The sequence below is a fragment of the Mobula birostris genome, chromosome 12 (genome assembly GCF_030028105.1).
Source record: "Mobula birostris isolate sMobBir1 chromosome 12, sMobBir1.hap1, whole genome shotgun sequence".
NCBI lineage: Eukaryota > Metazoa > Chordata > Chondrichthyes > Myliobatiformes > Myliobatidae > Mobula > Mobula birostris.
In genome coordinates, this window is record NC_092381.1 from 64,873,533 (window position 1) to 64,897,230 (window position 23,698).

Here is a 23,698-nt window from a genome sequence, read left to right on the forward strand (position 1 = left end):
CTTTTTTATATTATTTGAGTTTTTTTGAGGGGGGGGATAATTTAGTGGGTCGAGTTCCCTTCCTGCACCATATTCTATTTCAGTAGGTAGCGGTGGCGGTTAGTCTACCAAGCACCATTAAACTTTACAAGAAGAAAAGATTCAGTTGTTATTCAGACAAACATCAGAACGGGGAAGAAATGTGATCTAAGTGACTTTGACCATGGAATAATTGTTTGATGCCAAACAGGCTGGTTTAAGTATCTCAGAAACTGCTGATCTCCCGGGGATTTCATGTACAATACACTCTGCAGTTTACAAGGACTGGTGTAAAAAGCAAAAAACATCCAGTGAGTGGCAGCTGTGTGGGTGAGAGCGTCTTGTTATTGAGAGAGGTCAAAGGAGAATGATCAGACTGGTTCAATCTGACAGGAAAGCGACAGTAACTCAGGTAACCCTATGTTACGACAGTGGTGTGCAGAAGAACATGTCAAACGTTGAAGTGGACGGGCTATTGTGGCAGAAGACCAAGAACATGCACTCAGTGGCCACTTCATTAGATACAGGAGTTACATAATAAAGTAGACACTGAGTGTATGTGCTTACCTTATTTTCTCTTCTGTATGCAGCACCTGGTACTTCCTTATATTTTGCCTGACTTCTGGCCACTTACATAGTTAACCTCTAATTCCTTTTATCCTGCTTCAATTGCAAAAGTGCTTGGAATGATTTTATCATGACCTGGGTTCTTGCCATAGCCTCTTAGCTGTACAGTCACTTTGAAACTGCAGTCTGCAGGTCTCAGAGATTATAATATATACAGATGAGCAAGATGTGTTATGAAACCACCTTACCACAGTAGGTGCCATAGATGTATATGCATTACAGTGGTTCATGGAGAGCTACCACAGCCTCATAGCTCCAGCAGCCTGGGTTGAACCCTGGTATCTGATACAGTCTGTGTGCATTTGCACATTCTCCCTGTGATTTCCACTGCGTCCTTCAGTTTCCTCCTGCATTCCAAATATGTGTGTGTTTTGGAGGTGAATTTGTGACTGCAAGTTGCCCTTGTGCATAATTGAATAGGGGAGGTGAAGCAATACAGTGAGATTCGTGTAAGTAGATGTTGGAGGTTAGTGTACAAGTTGTGTCGAAGGACCTATTTCTGTGTTGCATGACTATGGCTTTTAAGCACGAGTTGACCTGGGTATAAAAGGAAATAGAAAGTCAAATAAAAAATGATCTGACTAAAAAGATAATTATAATATTAAAGATTATAGGAAGGTTAAAAATCAAGTTTGGAATATTCAAGTAAAACACTCAATGGAATAGAAAACAACTTGTTGACATGGTGAATTGAAGGCTTTGCTTCTGTGCTACATAACTCTCTGATTCTTTAAAATTGAAGGTGGATTCAAATGTATTGAGATGCAAAGTTGTTGCTTTTCTGTTCCAATTAATTTTTACTAGTAAGCCAAAAGAAAAAGTACATTTATTTATGACATTTAAGGAAAGAAATTAATAGCCAAACAAGTAGGGCATCATGTAGAAGTGAAACATGTTGATTCATAGAACGGTAACACCATAACATTTCAAAAATTTAAGGCACAGGGTTTTGGCATTTGGTGCATTGTGTGTTGTTCCACTCCAAAATTGGAGTTACGTCACTTCCCCTTACTTCTAACTTTTGGTGCATAGTCTTGCAGTTCACAGCTCTTTAAGTTCTCACTTGGGTATGTTTAAAATGTGATGAGGGGTTCTGTCCTCACTGTCCTCTCAGGAGGACTTTAACTTTTTCCTCTCTAATCTAATTTTACCAGTCATATTAAATCTCCATCTTTTAATTATTCACTACTCTGTGAAGGGAATTGGGCCCTTTCTGTTCGTCCTGACTGGACTTCATAATTGAGTACACCTCAGTTATATCTCTCCTCCAAAATGACAATCTCAATTTTCTCAGTCATTTCTCAAACCATAATCCTCCAACACTAGCAGCATCCTCAAAATTTTCTCCCGCACCCTCATTTTATTTGATTCTGTTCAAGCAAGTTACTCGAAGTATTTGGTTTGGTTCCAAAAATCCACTCCTGTAGACATCCCATCGTTATAATAATTGTTACCAGATGCTTTACTAAACAAATAAAAAGCCAGCAATAAAAACTTTTCATGACATACCGTGAAAGACAGCTCACAATTCAGTGGTAAGTCTCAATACTATGTTCAAATCATATTACATATGAACATACAAGTTAAAAGCAAGAGCAGATCCCTCTGCAATTTAAAAGGCCATGGTTAGTCTAATTGTAACTTGTTTTTGAAGAATCTATCCAGCTCTGGCTTAAAAATATTCAGAGACTCTTATGCTACCACCCTTTGAGAAAGAGAGTTCTAAAGAAAAAAATTCTTTCTCATGGTTTTAGATTCTCCCACAGGAAGAAATATCGTCACCACAAGACCCTCAGGATTTTTTGTGTTTCATTTGAATGCCCCTTCACTCCTTCTATACTCTAGTGGACACAAGCCTATCCTGTTTAATCTTTCCTCAGAAGACAACCTGAATACTCTATTAATCAGTTCTCTGAATTGCTTTCAATTCATTAACAATCATCTTTTAATAAGAAGACCAATGCATTACACAATATTCAATATCTTACCAGTACCTCATATAATTGAACTCCAAAGTCCCTGATTTTGTATTCAATTTTTCTAGGAATAAGTAATAATTTTATTTATTTAACTTTCCCGATTTCTTGTTGCACCTGTGTACAAATCTCTTGTGAATTACTCATAGGTGATTCACAAAGGACACCCAAAATCCTCTGCATTTCGGAACTCTGTAATCTCGTACTATTTACGTAATATGCTCAGTGGCCACTTAGGTACAGCAATATACTTACTCGTTAATGCAAATGTCTAATTAGTTAGTCTTGTGGCAGCAACTCAATGAATAAGAGCATGCAGACATTGTCAAGAGGTTCAGACCAAACATCAGAATGGGGAAAAATGTAATCTTTGACTGTGAAATGATTGTTGGTGCCAGATGGGGTGGTTTGAATATCTCAGAAGCTGCTGATTTTCTGGGATTTTCATGCACAACAGACTTTAGAATTTGCAAAGAATGGTGCAAGAAACCAAATGCTTTGTTAATGAAGGAGGTCAGTGAAGAATGGTCAGTGGATTTCTCCAACGGCGTTCTGAGAGGCGGGACTGCGCAGGCGTGTGACGTCGGGCAGTGCAGCGCGGCAGATTTAAAAGGGCAGACATCCTGCTTCGGGTTTGATTCGAAGAAGAAGTCTGAGAGTCTGAGTGGGAGTGCCGAGAAAGACATTTTTGAAATTTTCGTTATTTTTTTTCTCCAACGGCGTTCTGAGAGGCGGGACTGCGCAGGCGTGTGACGTTGGGCAGTGCAGCGCGGCAGATTTAAAAGGAACAGAGCCTCATAGAGCGGGCAGCGGAGTTTGCGGGCTGCGGAGTGAGCCGGGAGCAGAGTGAAGACTTAAGGGCTTCGACTCAACGGGCTTAGGCGGAAACAGGCGAGGCGAGGGAGGTTTGGCATTCATTTTCTGTTGTTATTTGAGGAGAGGGGCAGTATGAGTGTGAGGGCAGTTTGCTGTTCTCGGTGTCGGATGTGGGAGGCCCTGGAGTCTACAAGCCTCCCGGACGTCTACATCTGCGCCAAGTGCATTGAGATGCAGCTCCTTAGGGACCGCGTTACGGAACTGGAGCTGCAGCTCGATGACCTTCGTCTGGTCAGGGAGAGTGAGGAGGTGATAGAGAGGAGCTGCAGGCAGGTGGTCACGCCGGGGCCACGGGAGGCAGACAAGTGGGTCACGGTTAGGAGGAGGAAGGGGAAAGGTCAGGTAATAGGGAGTACCCCGGTGGCTGTGCCCCTTAACAACAGGTACTCCTGTTTGAGTACTGTTGGGGGGGACAGCTTACCCGGGAGAAGCAACAGTGGCCGTGCCTCCGGCACAGAGTCCGGCCCTGTAGCTCAGAAGGGTAGGGCAAGGAAGAGGAGGGCAGTTGTGATAGGGGACTCGATAGTAAGGGGGTCAGATAGGCGATTCTGTGGACGCAGTCCAGAGACCCGGATGGTAGTTTGCCTCCCTGGTGCCAGGGTCCGGGATATTTCTGATCGTGTCCAAGATATCCTGAAGTGGGAGGGTGAGGAGCCAGAGGTCGTGGTACATATAGGTACCAATGACATAAGTAGGAAAAGGGATGAGGTCCTGAAAGGAGAATATAGGGAGCTAGGAAGGGAGTTGAGAAAAAGGACCGCAAAGGTAGTAATCTCGGGATTACTGCCTGTGCCACACGACAGTGAGAGTAGGAATGCGATGAGGTGGAGGATAAATGCGTGGCTGAGGGATTGGAGCAGGGGGCAGGGATTCACGTTTTTGGATCATTGGGACCTCTTTTGGTGCAGGCGTGACCTGTACAAAAAGGACAGGTTGCACTTGAATCCTAGGGGGACCAATATCCTGGCAGGGAGATTAGCGGGGGCTACTGAGGTAACTTTAAACTAGAATGGTTGGGGGGTGGGAATCAAATTAAGAGGCTAGGCGTGAGGAGGTTAGTTCACTACAGGGGGATGGGAACCAGTGCAGAGAGGCAGAGGGGTGTAAAGTGAGGGTAGAAACAAAAAGTACTATGGAGAAAAGTAAAAGTGGCAGGCCGACAAATCCAGGGCAAGCATTAAAAAGGGCCACTTTTCAGCATAATTGTATAAGGGCTAAGAGAGTTGTAAAAGAGCGCCTGAAGGCTTTGTGTGTCAATGCAAGGAGCATTCGTAATAAGGTGGATGAATTGAAAGTGCAGATTGTTATTAATGATTATGATATAGTTGGGATCACAGAGACATGGCTCCAGGGTGACCAGGGATGGGAGCTCAACGTTCAGGGATATTCAATATTCAGGAGGGATAGACATGAAGGAAGGGGAGGTGGGGTGGCGTTGCTGGTTAAAGAAGAGATTAACGCAATAGAAAGGAAGGACATAAGCCGGGAAGATGTGGAATCGATATGGGTAGAGCTGCGTAACACTAAGGGGCAGAAGACACTGGTGGGAGTTGTGTACAGGCCACCTAACGGTAGTAGTGAGGTCGGAGATGGTATTAAACAGGAAATTAGAAATGTGTGCAATAAAGGAACAGCAGTTATAATGGGTGACTTCAATCTACATGTAGATTGGGTGAACCAAATTGGTAAAGGTGCTGAGGAAGAGGATTTCTTGGAATGTACGCGGGATGGTTTTTTGAACCAACATGTCGAGGAACCGACTAGAGAGCAGGCTATTCTGGACTGGGTTTTAAGCAATGAGGAAGGGTTAATTAGCAATCTTGTCGTGAGAGGCCCCTTGGGTAAGAGTGACCATAATATGGTGGAATTCTTCATTAAGATGGAGAGTGACATAGTTAATTCAGAAACAAAGGTTCTGAACTTAAAGAGGGGTAACTTTGAAGGTATGAGACGTGAATTAGCTAAGATAGACTGGCAAATGACACTTAAAGGATTGACGGTGGATATGCAATGGCAAGCATTTAAAGGTTGCATGGATGAACTGCAACAAATGTTCATCCCAGTTTGGCAAAAGAATAAATCAAGGAAGGTAGTGCACCCGTGGCTGACAAGGGAAATTAGGGATAGTATCAATTCCAAAGAAGCAGCATACAAATTAGCCACAGAAAGTGGCTCACCTGAGGACTGGGAGAAATTCAGAGTTCAGCAGAGGAGGACAAAGGGCTTAATTAGGAAGGGGAAAAAAGATTATGAGAGAAAACTGGCAGGCAACATAAAAACGGACTGTAAAAGCTTTTATAGATATGTAAAAAGGAAAAGACTGGTAAAGACAAATGTAGGTCCCCTGCAGGCAGAAACAGGTGAGTTGATTATGGGGAGCAAGGACATGGCAGACCAATTGAATAATTACTTTGGTTCTGTCTTCACTAAGGAGGACATAAATAATCTTCCAGAAATAGTAGGGGACAGGGGGTCCAGTGAGATGGAGGAACTGAGCGAAATACATGTTAGTAGGGAAGTGGTGTTAGGTAAATTGAAGGGATTGAAGGCAGATAAATCCCCAGGGCCAGATGGTCTGCATCCCAGGGTGCTTAAGGAAGTAGCCCAAGAAATAGTGGATGCATTAGTGATAATTTTTCAAAACTCGTTAGATTCTGGACTAGTTCCTGAGGATTGGAGGGTGGCTAATGTAACTCCACTTTTTAAAAAAGGAGGGAGAGAGAAACCAGGGAATTATAGACCGGTTAGCCTAACGTCGGTGGTGGGGAAACTGCTGGAGTCAGTTATCAAGGATGTGATAACAGCACATTTGGAAAGTGGTGAAATGATCGGACAAAGTCAGCATGGATTTGTGAAACGAAAATCATGTCCGACGAATCTCATAGAATTTTTTGAGGATGTAACTAGTAGAGTGGATAGGGGAGAACCAGTGGATGTGGTATATTTGGATTTTCAGAAGGCTTTTGACAAGGTCCCACACAGGAGATTAGTGTGCAAACTTAAAGCACACGGTATTGGGAGTAAGGTATTGGTGTGGGTGGAGAGTTGGTTAGCAGACAGGAAGCAAAGAGTGGGAATAAACGGGACCTTTTCAGAATGGCAGGCGGTGACTAGTGGGGTACCGCAAGGCTCAGTGCTGGGACCCCAGTTGTTTACAATATATATTAATGACTTGGATGAGGGAATTAAATGCAGCATCTCTGCCACAGGAAACAGTTGAGGCCAGTTCATTGGCTATATTTAAGAGGGAGTTAGATATGGCCCTTGTGGCTACGGGGGTCAGGGGGTATGGAGGGAAGGCTGGGGCGGTGTTCTGAGTTGGATGATCAGCCATGATCATAATAAATGGCGGTGCAGGCTCGAAGGGCCGAATGGCCTACTCCTGCACCTATTTTCTATGTTTCTATGTTTCTATGTGACAGTAACTTAAATAAACAGACAAAAGTGCTGGAGGATGCAACAGTGGTGTGCAGAAGGGCATCTCTGAATGCAGAACAAGTCGAGCCTTGAGGGGATGGGCTACAGCAACCAAAGACTATGAATATACACAGTGTATGCATCTCCTTTCATTTTTTACTTGCCAAAATAGACCACTTAACAACTTTTCACATTGTACTCCATTTGCCTGCTCACTCTTATCTATGTTCCTTATATCCTGTTCACAATCTAATTTTGAACACACTTTTGTGTCAGATTTAGCAAATTTTGGTGACTATCTGAGCCATTTGTGTGAATTGCGAAATGCTAAGGCTGCAGCATTTATATATTTTTTACTATTCACCGTCCCATCCTCTGTTTCCTTCATTTCACTCAGAACAACATTTTTCCTCCTTCCCCTTCGCACCATGAGTGCTCTAAGTCACTTCAGCACAATACTTCACCTGTGAATCTGTTGTGGTTATCTATGTATCTGGTGCTCCCAATGTGGCCTCCTCTGCACTGAGATCCAACATAGATTGGGAAACCACTTTGTCAAGCACCCTTGCTCCAGCTGCTATAAAAAGACAGGATTTCCCAGTGGTCAACCATTTCAATTCCAGTCCCCATTCCCATTCTGACCTGTCAGTTCACAGCCCCTTCTGCTGCCTTGATGAGATTGGAGGAGCAACACCTCATATTCTGTCTGTGTAGCCTCCATCGTGATGATATGAACATTGATTTCTCTAACATCCAGTAATTTTGCTCCATCCCCCTTCTTTTTTCTTCAATTCTCCACTGTGGCTCCCTCTTACCTCTTCTCTTCTGCTTCCCTGACCATCTCCTCCCCTGATATCCTTCCTACTTCCCTTTCTCTCTTGGTTGATTCTTCTTCTATCAGACTCCTTCACGTTTTCTACCTATCACCTCCCTGTTTTTACTTCATTCCCTCATATCACACCCACCTGACTTCACCTCCTTCTCCTCCTTTCACCTTATTCTGCCTTCTTCCCCCCTTCTTTTCCAGTACTGATGAAGAGTCTTGGTCCGAAACATTGACTGTTTACTAATTTCCATAGAAGCTGACTGACCTGCTGAGTTCCTCCAGCATTTTTGTCCGTTGCTACAAACCACCAGTGTCATTTTTGTGACTATTATTATCTTTGACAATATACCATTTTTTCCTGAATTTCTCTTAACATTTACCACCAGGTGTGGTTTTATCTGCATTGCCCTTCGTTATGGCATTTGCTTAGCTTGGGGCTGTCACTCCTTGCTGCAATTTACTTATTTTCCCATCCCTTGAGGGAGCCCAAGTTTTCACTGATAATGTCTCACTCCTTTGTTTACCTGCTGTCCTTTAGTGTTCTTTTATCTGGTTGTACAGGCAGTGTTTACACATGTACTGTGGAAACCCACAGCTATGTCCCTATCATCCTCTCCTCACCAGCTTCCTCAGCCAATACTGCATCATTAATGAATAAGCTGAGATAATTTTCTGCTTAAGCAGTTAGTTCTTTGAACTTAACAACTGCTCTTTTGTGCTAATGGTGGCTCACACCTATCAGGAAGGTGCATGACTGCCACCTACTGTAATGGAGCATGAAGGGAGCCATGATACACAGTATGCTACTTGTCTTTAAGAAAGTTCCAAAATATACTCTCATGACCACTCTATTCGATACACCTGTATACCTGCTTGTAAATATAAATATGTAATCAGCCAATCATGTGGCACCAACTCAATGCAAAAAAGCATGCAGACATGTTAAAGAAGTTCAGTTGTTGTTCAGACATAACACTAGAATAGGGATGAAATGTGACCTGAGGGACTTTGATTGTGGAATGTTTGTTGGTGCCAGGCGGGGTGGACTGAGTCTCTCACAAACTACTGATCTCCTTGCATTTTCACACACAACAGTCTCTGGAGCTTGCAGAGCTTACAAGGTGCAAAAAACAAAAAAATTAAATCCCGTGAGTGGCAGTTCTGTGGGTAAAAACACCTTGATAATGAGAGACGTCAGAAGAGAATGGACTGACTCGTTCAAACTGACAGGAAGGTAACAGGAACTCAAATAACCACATGTCACAACAGTGTTGTCCAGGAGAGCATTCCTGAAGTGGATGGGCTGCAGCGGCAGAAAACATAAACTCTGTGGCCATTTTATTAGGTACAGGAAGTGCTGAATAAAGTGGCCATTGAGAGTATGTTTCTGGATGCTTTCAGCTATTCTAAACCTGTTTTGGGTTAAACTTTTCAATAGCCCCACTACCTAATCTGGGCTCTGTTTCAAAATCCACTTTCTTGCAAAGCAATTTATTTTGCATTTTGCAACCCACCCATCTTAATCCACACTTCATCCGATTGCCACTGAAATGCTTATTTAAACCACATTCAATATTCTCTCGCGTTCCATCACCAATTTAAAATTATTCTGAACTTCACTGCCCATATAAAACTGACGCCGGCCTCATTTTCAGATCACACCTCCTTTCACTTTTAGTGCTAGAGCCATCAATCATCTCAGCTCTGCTCTCCCCACCCCCATCAAATGCATCCTTTCAGCCTCTCTCCACATATGTAGTCTTTAGTCAACAACCTTTAGCAGTACTCCTCCTATTGCTAGTCTAGTCAGTAAACTGGTACCTTATCACATTAAAAGCTGCTTTGAAAATCTGCCTCTGATGGTAATACATTCAGTAATCAGGATATCATGGAAGGGTCTGTTGGTTTGCAACGTGAATTGGAAAACCTCGCCGAATTTTAGCTCCCCTGCAGCTAACACTACTTGGACAGAGACTGAATCAGGGACCTTGCTGGTGTGATTACAAATTTGGGTGCTGTTCTCCAATACAAACATACCTTGGTTTAATGAGAATTAATGCACACTTTCTGTAAATAGTTAAGTATTGAGATATTATACACTACTCCCAACTTGTATTTGAAGTTCACCCAGAAATAACTATAATATTGATTTGATTATCCAGGAGTGTGTTTGTCATGCATTATTTACTGTATCTTTTAACTCTGTGTAGATGTAGGACTAAATTTACTCCAACAAACTTCTTAAGGAACACACAGGATGCTTCAATGTCTATGCTGTTGAGTTCCAAGTAGTCTCCCATCATACCCTCCTCTGTTGCTGGCACATCTTCATAGAAGCATTTAGCTCTGGCATAGAATTGCATTTCACCATTAATGACTTCGCTCGTCAATGCGAACAGTTTCACTAAAAAAATTCAAAAGCAAAACAAAAAATGTTGATATGAGAAGAAATTAATCAACCTATCATGTTCTTAACTTACAGTTTACTCTTCTTTCTGTCTTTTTTTCATTGTTTAACATTCATTTAAAAGGATCAATCAAAGAATCATTTCTTAATATTATTTCAAACAGTTTACAAAAATTGCCTGATCTTTTAATACATCAAATTCAAATTTAATTACAATTGTTACGAGTAAAAAAAAATAATGGTGCATTATTTCCAATGAAAATAGCTGGGAAAACAGATTTACAAATAATCAAAAGCACGATTTTCCACTTAGCTTCAATCAAAGGTGAATGTTTGGTCTCCGACGTTAAGGACCTAAGATATTAAAAGTTTAGCATTTGACGTGTTATTTGGCAGTGATTTATCACCCAGCACCTCCATCTCCACACGTCTGTTTTTCTAAAGAGGGTGTTCCTTTGAGCTCATTTTTGGAGGTTTTGTTTTTTATCTCCATGTGTGAGCATTTGGAATTTGCTATCAAAACAGATTTGCACCCGTAATTCATACGGGAACACTACGTGCAGTTACCCAGTTGGTGCCGGCCAGGGTTCTTGTCCTTACATAATGTTTATCTGTTAAAAGTGAACCAAACAAACTTAGTTACTGAATATATACTTGTGTTTTCCTATTTCTCTGTCTCACTTCAGCTGGAGTTGAAAGACTGAAAGCTGTTAGAGATAGGTGAGATGAAAGTTTGGTAGTGGTTCTGCAGTAAGCTTCATCACAGTGGGGATTTGCATCTATAATTCTCTATAAGGCAATCAAATTTCTACTCTTTACTATGCTGTCAGGTTAGATGTACTAAATGAAGACCAGATGTTCTTGTACATGCTGTAAAAACTAACTACAAGCAGAATGTGCAAAGGCTTTGGGAGTTGCCCTTGTCTACCTTATCACTCAGTAAATGGTTCACTGCCTGGGCCAAGAAGATTAAACGTGCAAAGAGAAAATACATATTAATGGAGGGCTGAGAGTATTATGAGAAAAAAAACATCAGATACAATTAACAATAAAGTCATATATTAATAAAACATCATATACAATTAATAACAATAAATCTGTTCAAAAGAATAGTATATATACATCCAATTTCAAAACCATATAAATGTTTCCAATATGAGATTTTGAGGATAAAGTTTGAGTATACAATGTTTTACGAAATGCTTCTGAACCATCTTGAGTAAAACAATTGCTGTGAATCCAAATTATGCTACAATATTGTAATAAGCAACTATTCAAGCAATTGGATAGTAGTGGATATGCAAGAGTCTGCTGCATGAATAACCCACAGTAAAGTTTGACACAGCTAACAACATACCCTGATTTGATTATCTAATGTTTCAGTTCATCCAACACCAACCATTTTCAGATGGATTAGTGTACATTGTGGAGACACTACCACCATTGTACATGGGATATGTTGCAAACTGATCTAGCTACTCATGACTGCTGGCTATCATTGGAATTGGTGATGGAGCCAGAGACACCTCGAGCAAGGCTGACGTGGAAATTGCTGACAATATTGGAATAGTTTGTAATCCAATCCTACTCCACATGTCCCACTTCTTATTCTAGCTCATAAGGTGCGGAGAGTTTAGTCGAACACTTCTTATTTATCCTCTTTTTTTCACTGTGATCTTAAACAAGGGCATATTTTATTTCAGAAACCCAAGAACAAGTAGACGCTTTGACCCCAGACACAAGCTCCAACTCAGACACTGGCACTTCATGTTCTTTGGAGCATGGTTTAGAGGTGGGGTTGACAGGTGATAAGCAAACATGCATGAGTGGTTTCAGGCCAGTATAATAGGGTCAGTTAATTTGTATGTCCACTCTCCTGACATGCATCCAGAGTGCTAGTTCATTGATATGGAAACGAGTTCCAATTCTATTACAGCAGTGAGAGAATTCAAATCTAAATAATTAAACTCTGGAAGTAAAGAGTTAGTATCAATAATGATAAACATAAAATGTCTGGATTCCTGTAAAAAACACCGATTTCACTAATCAAGTCTGGGCTCTATGGGATTTCAGGCCCACCAATGTAGTTGACCTTACTTGCTTTCTCAGTTCTGGAGAATTTGGAAACTGACACTAAATGCTGGCATGGCCAGCAACATCCACATCTTGAACAAGATCAGTCACTGCAAATCAGTAACATCATCTCCTCCTCGTTGATAACCAACATCGGCGCACCTAAAGGATGCATATTTAGCCTACTGCTCAACATCAGTTGGAAAAAGGAATTGATTCTGGACTTCAGGAAAGGGAAGTCAGAAGAATATACACCAGTACTCACTGAGGGGTCAGCGGTGGAAAAGGTGAGCAGCTTCAAGTTCCTGGGCATGATCACCTCAGAGCATCTATACTGGGCCTAACATGTTGATAAAATCATGAAGGAGGTGTGCCAGTGGCTTTATTTCATTAGCAATTTGAGGAGATTTAGTAGGTCAACAATGATCCTAGCAGATTTCTACCATTGTACAGTGGAGAGGCTGCTGACTGGTTGCATCACTGTCCTCCAACGCACAGTATCAAAAGAGGGTCCATAGTCTTGTAGACTCAGCCAGCTCCATCACAGGCACAAGTCTCCCCTTCATCATGGACATCTTCAAAATGTGGTGCCTTAAGAAGGTAATATCCGTCAGTGAGGAGTCTCACCATCTGGGACATGCCCTCTTCTCATTTCACCGTCAAGGAGCCTAAAGATCCACAATTAACATAATAAGAATTCTCCTCTGCCATTAGATTTCTGAATAGTCCATGAACCAACTTACTATTCCTTTTTTTGAACAACTTATTGATTTATTTTTGTAATTTATAGTAATTGTTATGTCTTGCACTGTATTGTTGGCACAAAATAGCAAATTTCATGACATATGTCAGTAATAATAAACCTGATTATGACTCTGATTCTGATCTTATGAATGTATAAATTAAAATGTCCACATGGAACGTTACTGTGCACTTCCTATCACTGTTTCTGAAATGCATATGAACGTCCTATTTCATCTGTGAAATATTTTCTGTAAGAATAACATATTTGGTTTTGGATATCTAACATCTGTCTCGACATACATGGTAGCTGAGTAGTTTTTTTGTGAATTAAAATATCTAATATAAATGTAAAATGAAATAGATCTGAAAATTGTGTACTTCATGTGTTATGCAATTTTGTTTCAGGTCATATGAATGCCTGGCGCTCTAAAGCACTGGCGAAGCACAAAGGCATTGAATGGGATCTAGCAGAAGCTTGGAACCTACACTTAACACTTGTGCTTTTGCAGCCATTTATGCAGAAGCAGACTCTCAAAACGCCTATGAACCTGGTTCTGTGAGGACCTAAGCGGACCTCAGGCTGGCTTTAGGACCCTATCTGTCTTTCCTTCAAGATCCCCACTATAACATGTCAATCTAAATTGCCTTTAATAGCACTGACCTAATTAAGGACAATCAACTATTTTGCAAAATTGTATGTCAGAAAATATTTTGGAAATGAGCTCAAGAATTATACAGAGTTCCTCCAAATAATATCTCTGCTCTCTCCAAAAATAATGACATCTTTGTTTTATTCACAGTAAATGCACAGTATTCACAGTCTAATGCAATTTGCAATTATCAGAAGGCATTCCTGCCACTTTTATACTTTTGGTGGGGGGATTGTAGGTAATAAAGTTGTCATGATTACAAACCATCTATATTTTTATAAGCTAAACCAATAGAGACATTGGCAGGATCACTTTTTTATGTAGCAATAAGAAGAGTTAACTCTCAAAATATTATCAGCACATGCAAAAACGCAAGATATACAGGTTACAGAATTGAATTAAAGAAGTAATAATGCCAATATATTTAATCTAACAATAAAATTACTCAGAAATATTATCTATAACTTTAACAGTCCTGAGGACCTTTTCTAGACATTTTTAATTTGGAAGTGGAATTTGAGCTCCATTATATGCTATATATTGTGAAATACACCCAAGCTTTCCTTGGCCACTAGCAAAGTTAGGGAATAAGATGAACCTTATTGGTTTAAGTTATTGGTTCCCATATGAGCCACTGACTGCTAACCATTGAGAGTTCAGTAAATCTCTGAATAAGTAGTCCTTTTAAAATTACTTTTCTCCCATTTAATGTTTGTAATTTATTTTTTGATTTATGTATTTTAAATTTAAATTTTTAACTTTTTAAAATAATTTGTTTTACAAGTAATGTTTTTAAACATTTGATGGCAGAGACACTTAGAACTGTTGAAATCATTTATTGCTTTGATGGAACAGAAAGATCAACACCTTAGTTGGCTATTATTATACCGCATTTCACCATCCTCAAGGACTGACCCTCTGCGATGAACAGTGTGAGTACATTGGATTACAGATAAAAACTCCAAACACTGGGGTCATTTCAGCAAGAAATATATTTGTATATATTGCCAATATAAGAATATATATTCTTTGCAATGAAGAGCAGAAAATGCTGGAAATACAAGACAGGCAGCATTTGTGGAATAAGAAGCAGACAACATTCCACATTTTCTGTTTTGTTTCAGATTTACAACATCAGCAATGTTTTGATTTTTATATATTTTGGGAATTATTCAATATTATACAGCACATTATAAATTTCATATATTCATATAACTCTTTTACATCTTTGTAAACTGAACTGATCTCTGCCCAAGTAAAATTCTTCAGTCTTTGTCTCAAATTGAACTGCTCCCTCAGCTAAATTATTTCAATACTATGAGAGTTAGAAGCAAATCAATGACTAATTTTGTGGAAAGAATAGTTCAGATGTAATACCAGCAAATCTAGATGAATTCTCTAGATATGGCTACAAGATTGAACTTGATGTTATCCAGGAATTTACTGGCTGTAATAAATGCAAAAGAATTGGCTGTGTGCATATATCTATTGATGCTTCTGGACACATCTTCAGTGATGTTCCTGGAATCATCGGGTGTTTCGGGTCCCTCAACATCATACAACTTCCTCCAGGTGACCCAGCCGGGGCAGATCAGACCCCAGCTTGTGTCCAGATGGCTAGCTAATTATGACTCCATGGCTCCCCTCTTTTGAGCCACAGCCATCTTGAGGCCCTCTCTGCCGCATCGGTGGTACTGTGGATGGCTCTCCTCTTCCTCTCTCCCTCGATGCCCAAATTGCTGAAGGCTCTAACTAAAGCTTCTACTCATTGGTAGGAAAAAGTTAAATGCTTATTTTATGAACTTATTCATACCTTTTCCAAATTCACAATACTATCAGCACTCTTTTCACGCTTCAACCTGTTTTGCAGTTTTCATCTTAAATATTATGGGTGGTATAATAATTATTCATACAATTTTGTATTTAGACACATGGGTATGAATGCAGAGCAAGGATACTGTCACCCTGAACCTGACATCAAATATTGGATAGAATAGAGTGAAAACTGAAACAGGACCTGTTTAAATCAGTCTTGCTTTCCTCCCATTATGAATTCAGAATGTAACTATGCTCCCCCTCAAAAAATGTAGTTATCATTCTAGATGCATTCAAGATACCCTGTGTCATTTTTGTCGCCAAAGGTACCAAGGAGAATTAAAATTTAGAAGCCCTTGATTCCTGAATTACAGATACTGAACAATCAATTACCGTGTTTAATGGTCTGATATTTCTATGTTACCACAGGTGTCTGGGAGTAACTTTCATTGGCCAATTAATTTACCTGCATAAGATATGACGGGGAATCGTTCTGGTGGAAAACCACATGACTGCAGTGAGAAAATGCAACCTCTACACAGAAAGAACTCAAGGTCAAGGTTGGACCCTGGTCTCTGGACCAGCAAAAGCTGCATCACTGTACCATGTTATAACTCCTCTTACTTAGAAGACGCAATCAAGCTGATGTAAACCTCGAATGCAGATTGACTGAAGTAAAGGCAGATGTGAACAATTTAAGGCAACAGAAGAAAGCTATTCCTATGTTGGACACTATATAGGGCTGGAGAGTCAGATGAGAATCATTTTGAGGCGAAACTGGACCCTGAAGCTATGGAGCTATGGACTGTTAAATATGAAGTCGTTGTTACCAAGTTTATGGTAGGGGCAATGTTTTGTCCTTCCATTCGTTCGCTGGAGGAAATGATATTTCAATGTTGGATATCAGAGAAGCAATATGAGAAAGTAGGCACAGTTGGAGAAAATAAGCAAAGTAGTTAAAAGGTACAAACAGACATTCTCTATATATAAATATGGAGAATGACATCGCACACTGTCAGAGCAGTGTTGCCAGGATAATCAAGGACACGACCCACCCAGCCAACACACTTTTCGTCCCCCTTCCCTCCGGGAGAAGGCTCAGGAGCTTGAAGACTCGTACGGCCAGATTTGGGAACAGCTTCTTTCCAACTGTGATAAGACTGCTGAACGGATCCTGACACGGATCTGGGCCGTACCTTCCAAATATCCAGACCTGCATCTCAGCTTTTTTGCACTACCTTGCTTTCCATTTTTATATTTTCTATTTATGATTTATAATTTAAATTTTTAATATTTACTATTAATTTGTAATCCAGGGAGTGGGAAGCGCAGAATCAAATATCGCTATGATGATTATACGTTCTAGTATCAATTGTCTGGTGACAATAAAGTATAGAGTATAAAGTATAAAGCATAAATGAACACTGGGCCTGTGTTGCAGATAGTGTCACCAATGAGCTACATCTGGATGAGAAGCAAAAATGACCACTAGAACATAAATCATTATCGGAGATTCTCTGGCTGTATAAGTTCAAATCAAAATGGAAGAGAGGCTTTACGGCTGGTATTACAAAAATTAAGGCATAGAGTGATATGAGGCTCCGATAGGAATGCACTGCTGAAGTAGAAAAATAACTGTGATCTGAGCAAGCTGAGCAGACAAAAAGGGCCGAATAGCTGACACCTGCTCCTGCTGTTTATTTTGTTTCTGCTGCCAGAAACCTTTCTAAGAACTGCAGGTCAGTGTCACAGAGATTATCTGCACTAATAGAGTGCTGTAGAAAGACTGGCCCATGCTGATCAGAGTGGTTCAAGACGGAAAGTGAGGGATGAAAGGACACAAAGTCCTTGGAAATGTAGATGAATTAAAAGTTGGGTTTGTTTAGAAGCAGGTAACCATAAATAAAATATAGACTGGCTGAGAAGTTAGACTATTTATAATGCTAATTGGAATGAAGGCTAAAAGGAGAAGTTGAGTGACTTGGGGTTTCACAAGAAGCAATCTGAGAAAGCATGAGATAGATCTCTTGGAAAAGGTGAATGAGTGAGTGTAGAAACAAAATAAAAGAAGGTTTAGTGGTATTATGTGAGAAAGCTTCTGGGAGAGTTTGGAATATAGAACATGGATAAGATGTTTCGACCTTAGAGCCTAATCCAATAAGATCATAGCTGATCTGTAACCTAATTCTGTTCAATGCTTCACTTCCCTGAATACTTCTGATAAATAAAAACCAATCAACTTTGGATTTAATATTTAACAAGTGACCAATCATTTTCTGCTAATTATAACTTAGGGATTCAAATTTCCACTAAGTTCTATTTGTAGAAGTATTTCCCAGCTTCATTCCTATATGACCTGGTTTTCATAGGCTCTGCCCTAGAGCTCCAGCTACCACATAAGAACATAAGAAATAGGAGCATGAGTAGGCCATCTGGCCCATTGAGCCTGCTCCATCTTTCAATAAGATCATGGCTGATCTGGCCATGGACATCTCCACCTACCTGCCTTTCCTCCATAACCCCTAATTCCCCTATTATTCAAAAATCTATCCAACTTTGTCTTAAATATATTTACTGAGGTAGCCTCCACTGCTTCATTGGGCAGAGAATTCCACAGAATCACTACTCTCTGGGAAGAGCAGTTTTTCCCCTCATCTCCGTCCTAAATCTACTCCCCCAAGGCTATGTCCTCTAGTTCTAGTCTCACCTGCTAGTGGAAACAACTTTCCTTCTTCTATCTTATCTATCCCTTTCACAATTTTATACGTTTCTATAAGACCTCGTCTTATCCTTCTGAATTCCGGTGAGTACAGTCCCAGGTGACGCAATCTCTCCTCATAGTCTTGTGACAAGAATACACATAGATGTTAGCTGTCCTGTGTGATCAGCAGTTGGTCTGCCACCTTGTCTTCGGGAGAGAGAGAGATAAGGAAGACAATGGAGCAGCATTTGGAGATGTGTAATGAAGGGACGGGAGAGAGAGCTGTCTAGAGTGGCTTCCCCTTTGAACCCTGAACTGTTTGAAGTGATGGACAGGCGATACCCCAGCAGGGGGATAAAAAGGGACAGGTTCGCTAAGGCAGGACACACATGACACCCGAGTTAACAAGACCCTGGAAGCAGTGCCCCCCCGCAAGTCGGCAGGAGTCGTTTTGGAAGGCTGGTTGCGGAACCAAGCCATAGACGCACAGGGTGGAAAGGTACGATCAGCGGGAACCCGGTGTGTGTCCACCCTTGCTTGGGTGCCAGGTTCACTGCAGAGGATCGACCGCATCTGGAGGAGGGGTCACAGTCGGTGACCTCAGATGACATCACAAAGGACTCGCCCGAAAGCTGCTTGTGAGCAATATCGCAGGTCTGTGTGTGGAAGCCGTTCTGAATGATCATTCGTTCTTGTTCTCTCTCTCCTTCCCCCCACATTGTCCATCGCCATGGCAACGATTACTGCGAACTGAACTAAATTGAACTGGACTTTGTGTCACTTTGAAATTGGTCATTTACCCCTAGACAACGATAGAGCTTGATTGATCCTGTTATCTTAATTCTGTGCACATGTGTGTTTATCATTGCTGAACTGTTGCATTTATTATCCTTTCGATTACTGTGTTGCTTGTTCCTTTAATAAAACTTTCTTAGATCTAGTAATCCAGACTCCAACTGAGTGATCCATTTCTGCTGGTTTGGCAACCCAGTTACGGGGTACGTAACAGTCTAAACCCCGTATCTCTGGAATCATCCTGGTGAACCTCCTCTGCACCGCCTCCAAAGCCAGTATATAATTCCTCCAGTAAGGAAACCAGACTTGCATGCAGTACTCCAGATGTGGCCTCATCAGTACCCTATACAGTTGCAGCATAGCCTCCCTGTTCTTAAATTCAATCCCTCTAGCAATGAAGGCCAACATTCTATTTGCTTTCTTGGTAGACTGCTGCACCTGCAAACTAATCTTTTGCAATTTATGTACACACACTCCCGAGTCCCTCTGCACAACAGCATGCTGCAAACTTTTACCATTTAAATGATAATCTGATCTTCCATTTTCCCTTCCAAAGTGGAGACCTTGCATTTACCAACATTGTACTCCATCTGCCAGACCCTTGACCACTCATTTATCTTATCTATATCTCTCTACAGACTCTCTATATCCTCTGGACAATTTGCTTTTCCACTCAATTTAGTGTCATCAGCAAACTTAGATACACTACACTTAGTCCCTGTTCCAGATTGTTAATGTGTATCGTGAACGGTTGTGGGCCCAGCACCAACACCACGGCACCACTAATTGCCAACCAGAGTAACACCCATGTATCCCAACTCTCTGCTTTCTATTAATTAACCAAACCTCTATCCATGCTAATACATTACCCCTAACTCTATGCATCATCCTCATCATTTCCTCAATCAGATCACCCTGTCACCTCAATTTCAGGGAATAGTACCAAAGTTTCCATGATTTCCCTCATGATTTAATTCCTGGAATCCAAGTATTATTCCAGTAAAGGTATTCTCAAGCCCAATGCCCCTCCTCAGATTTGATAACCAGAACCGCGCACTATTCAGTACTTCACATACCAGACATCCCACCTCCCCCGGAAGTTCCGGGAGTCTCCCGCATATCGATAGTGGCTCCCTGACGCCCGGAAATTATATACAATATCCCGGAAATAGATTTTTTTGAGAAAGAGAGGGAGAGGGAGAGCGAGCATCCTGATTGGTCTCTCTTCGTGCTAAGAGTGGTCCCCATCCACCGGGCCACGAGGAAACGATATGATTTGGCGATATGAAACGATATGAGTCAGCTGCACCTTTCCTCATTCCCTGTCACGCACTGTTGAGCTTGAACGCACGCGAGGTCATTACCCACGCGTTATCCATGTCAGCGCAGGAAGGAGATCAACTCCTCAAGCTTGCAAATGACGGTGGGCTGAAAAGTATGTTTGACATAACATCTCTGCCGGCATTCTGGATCAAAGTCAAGGCTAAATATCATGAGATAGCCATGAAAGCACTGAAAACGCTGCTTCCATTTCCAACATCATATTGCTGCTAAGCGGAGTTTTCTGCAATGAATGAAACGAAAACTAAATTGCAGAATAGACTGGACATCAGGAACCCCCTTCGAGTGTCGCTGTCTCCCATCACCCCTCGATGGGACCATCTTGTTGCAGGAAAACAAGCCCAAGGCTCCCACTGATACAGCGATATTGGTGTGTTGCAATGATTTTATATGTTCGTACGAGGAAATATGCACTGCGTGTTTAATATCCAAACGTTACTTAAAATGCTATTGACTTATAATTGACAGATCACCTATATTCCGGTTGTGATTAACACCTACCCCGCACCCCCCGATCGGCCGGTCCGCAAGGATGTTGTCAATATTAAACTGGTATGCAGTGCAAAAAATGTTGGGGACCCCTGCTAAGTAGACCTATCAGTTTTCTGTGGGCGGGCTTTACAGTTGTCCTCAAAAATAATGACAGTGTTGCTCGCTGCTCTGTTTGAAACAGTGACTTTTCTATTGTCCATGGTGGGATAAAATGTAAAAGACATGTTGAGGTGAGTTTAACAGGTGTCATTCGTTCATTAGCATAGCTAATGTTATTTAAACTAGCTGGCTAGCTGCTAAGGAACTACGCTATTGATGTCCTACGTGCTGAGGCCAAATTCCCTGTAGACTTGCTTACAGTTGTAATAGAAAAAACATGATAATATAAGTACATATTTTAATGTCACATTTTCTGCATATACCCAACTTGGTTTACAGATTAGACAAAATCACTAAACAAAGTATTACATACACCCTTGGAGGTTGATGGGGGTGGAGGGGAATATGGGGTTGTGGGGGGTGGGGGTGCTACCTCCCTGATATGGTGGTGATACCTCCCTGAAATGACTTTTTGCAGGGTGGGATGTCTGACATACGTACAGTCTAACTTCGGACAATTTTAGGGTGCAGGAAACTGTTCAGGGTGGGAAGTAACAGGGTGGGAAGAGGTATAGTCCAGGTAGCTGTGAGAGTCCGAGGGTTTATAACAGACATCAGCAGATAAGCTGTCTCATAGATAGAGACTGAAACATCGAGAAAGGGGAGGAAACTGTTGGAAATGAACCAGGTAAATTTGAGGGCAGGGTGGAAGTTGAAGGCAAAGTTGATGAAGTTGACAAGCAGGAAGCAGCACCAATGCAGACATCGATGTAGTGTAGGAAAAGTGGGGGACAGACACCAGTATAGGCTTCAAACATAGACTGTTCCACGTAGCTGACAAAAAGGCAGGCGTACTTGGGAACACACGAGTGCTGCCTGGCCTGTTGAGTTCTTCCAGCATTTTGTATGTGTGATTGATATCCAAAAGGGTTGTAAATCAGATGTGGTTAGGTATTTATCCTCTCTCTTGAGAGAGCAAAGAACATATGGAATAGAAAAAGGAAAATATTTGACCTCTTGCCCCTACTCAGTCATTCAATAACTATATTCCTGTTTCTTTAATATCCAAAAAATTAAGAATATTCCAAGTGACTAAGTCTCCATTTTATAAGTTTCACTATCCACCTTTAAAAGAATTTCAGTTCGTGCCAGCTCTGAACTGTCAATCCCATCTGTTAAGTTTCTGACTTCTGGTTCTGGACTCCACCAACAGAGGAAATGTCATCTCTGCGTCTCCACTTGTCAAGTTTGTACATAATTTTATATGTTTCATTGAGATTGCATCACATTTCTTTGAATTCTACTGAATACAGGCCTTGTCTGCCAAAATTCTTTTCATAGGACAAACCTGACATTCCACAAATTAATCAGATGTACACTTGCCTTAGTTCCTTTATACACAAGTATATTCTTCATCAAATGGGAAGATTAAAGCTGTATGCAAATTCCACATGTGGTCTCACAAGAGCTCCATATAATTGAAGATGTCTTGCAACATGTACTCAAGTGACAAATACACAGTTTTCCCTCCAGCTGCATGCTGAACCTGCATGTTAACTTTCAGTGATTCAAGAACAAGGATATGCAGGTCTCTCTAAATACCTACACCCTTCAGATTCTCATTATTTAAAAAATAAATTATATTTCCATTTTCTCCACCAAAGTGGGTGATCTTATGCTTTTCTGCATTATATTCCATCAGCCCAGTCCTCACCCATCCACTTGAATTGTCTGTTACCTCTTGAAACTTCTCTGATTCCTCCTCACAACCCATAATTCTACCCAGCTTTTTGATGACACGTCCCTCAATCAGATTATTGATATGGATTATGAACACCTGTAATGCCAGCTCTGATCCATACTTGATCTTTGCACAAACAACATAAGAACAATACATCAGAGAATTCAAATGATGTTGCCCTGGGCTTTGTTTTGTGGTTGTTCTTTTGCAGCCGACATCATAAACCACACCAAATACTGATCATTCACAGTAAAAGCAATAAAATTAGTATGCTGCTATAATTCCCTTAACCACCTAATCTCCTTTTTTTTCCACAGAAGAGACTTGTTATTGAATATTTAAATCAATCCCATATTTTCTACCAGTAGCAGTAAACTTTCCTGTACTGAGGATCAGTCAGTTCTCTACATCTCTACATGTTGCTCCACCAAACCATATTATGACAAATTGTAAGGCCCTTCAGCAAGATTTTATTGAATTAACAATTAGCTGTTGTTATGTGGTTATCAAGTTGTTTGTCCATCGTTGACGTCAATGAGGACCTCGACACCATTATGATGGTGTCAAGACTAGCACGTGATTTGGATTTAAGTGAGGGAGAATTGCGCAATGTCAGCCTCACTCTCTCTTCCCAATTCCCATCTGGATCCAGTGGCAAGACAGAGTCTAGACGGCTGGAGATGGGACTAGGCGCAGTGGATGACCAGGACGTCTTCTGTGTCTTGTACTGCTCTACATGTTCCACGATACTTGCAGAGACCGCCTTCTTGACTGTTGGACCTTCCATTGGTCTCATCCACTCAATCCGCCGGAGTCTGTCTTCACATGCTGGGATAGACAACTCCCTATCTCACCAAGGGTTTGAGACCCGTCGGCTACCCTCACCTGGTTTAGCCGGCTTGTCGAAGCCGTTGCCCGGGGTGTGGCTGCTGTCGCATGCAAACAGCTACGGGGAGCCACAGGTGAGAGCTGAGTGCACCTTTGGTCCCCACTTGGTTATCAAGTATGCAGTTCATGATTACCAGGTAATCTTACAACCTTTGTTTGTTTGGGATTAGAGATGGATGTAATTCATATTCCACCATATGCTATATTGCTAA

At 41.2% G+C, this 23,698-nt stretch overlaps 1 protein-coding gene across 1 annotated transcript in view; it reads right to left on the bottom strand.

Annotated features, from left to right (window-relative positions):
- Positions 1-23,698, bottom strand: part of ntmt2 (N-terminal Xaa-Pro-Lys N-methyltransferase) — a 39,506-nt gene that overhangs the window by 10,278 nt on the left and 5,530 nt on the right. The window contains 1 exon segment of the mRNA XM_072273952.1: positions 9,969-10,144. Coding sequence (XP_072130053.1) covers positions 9,969-10,144 — 176 coding nt within the window.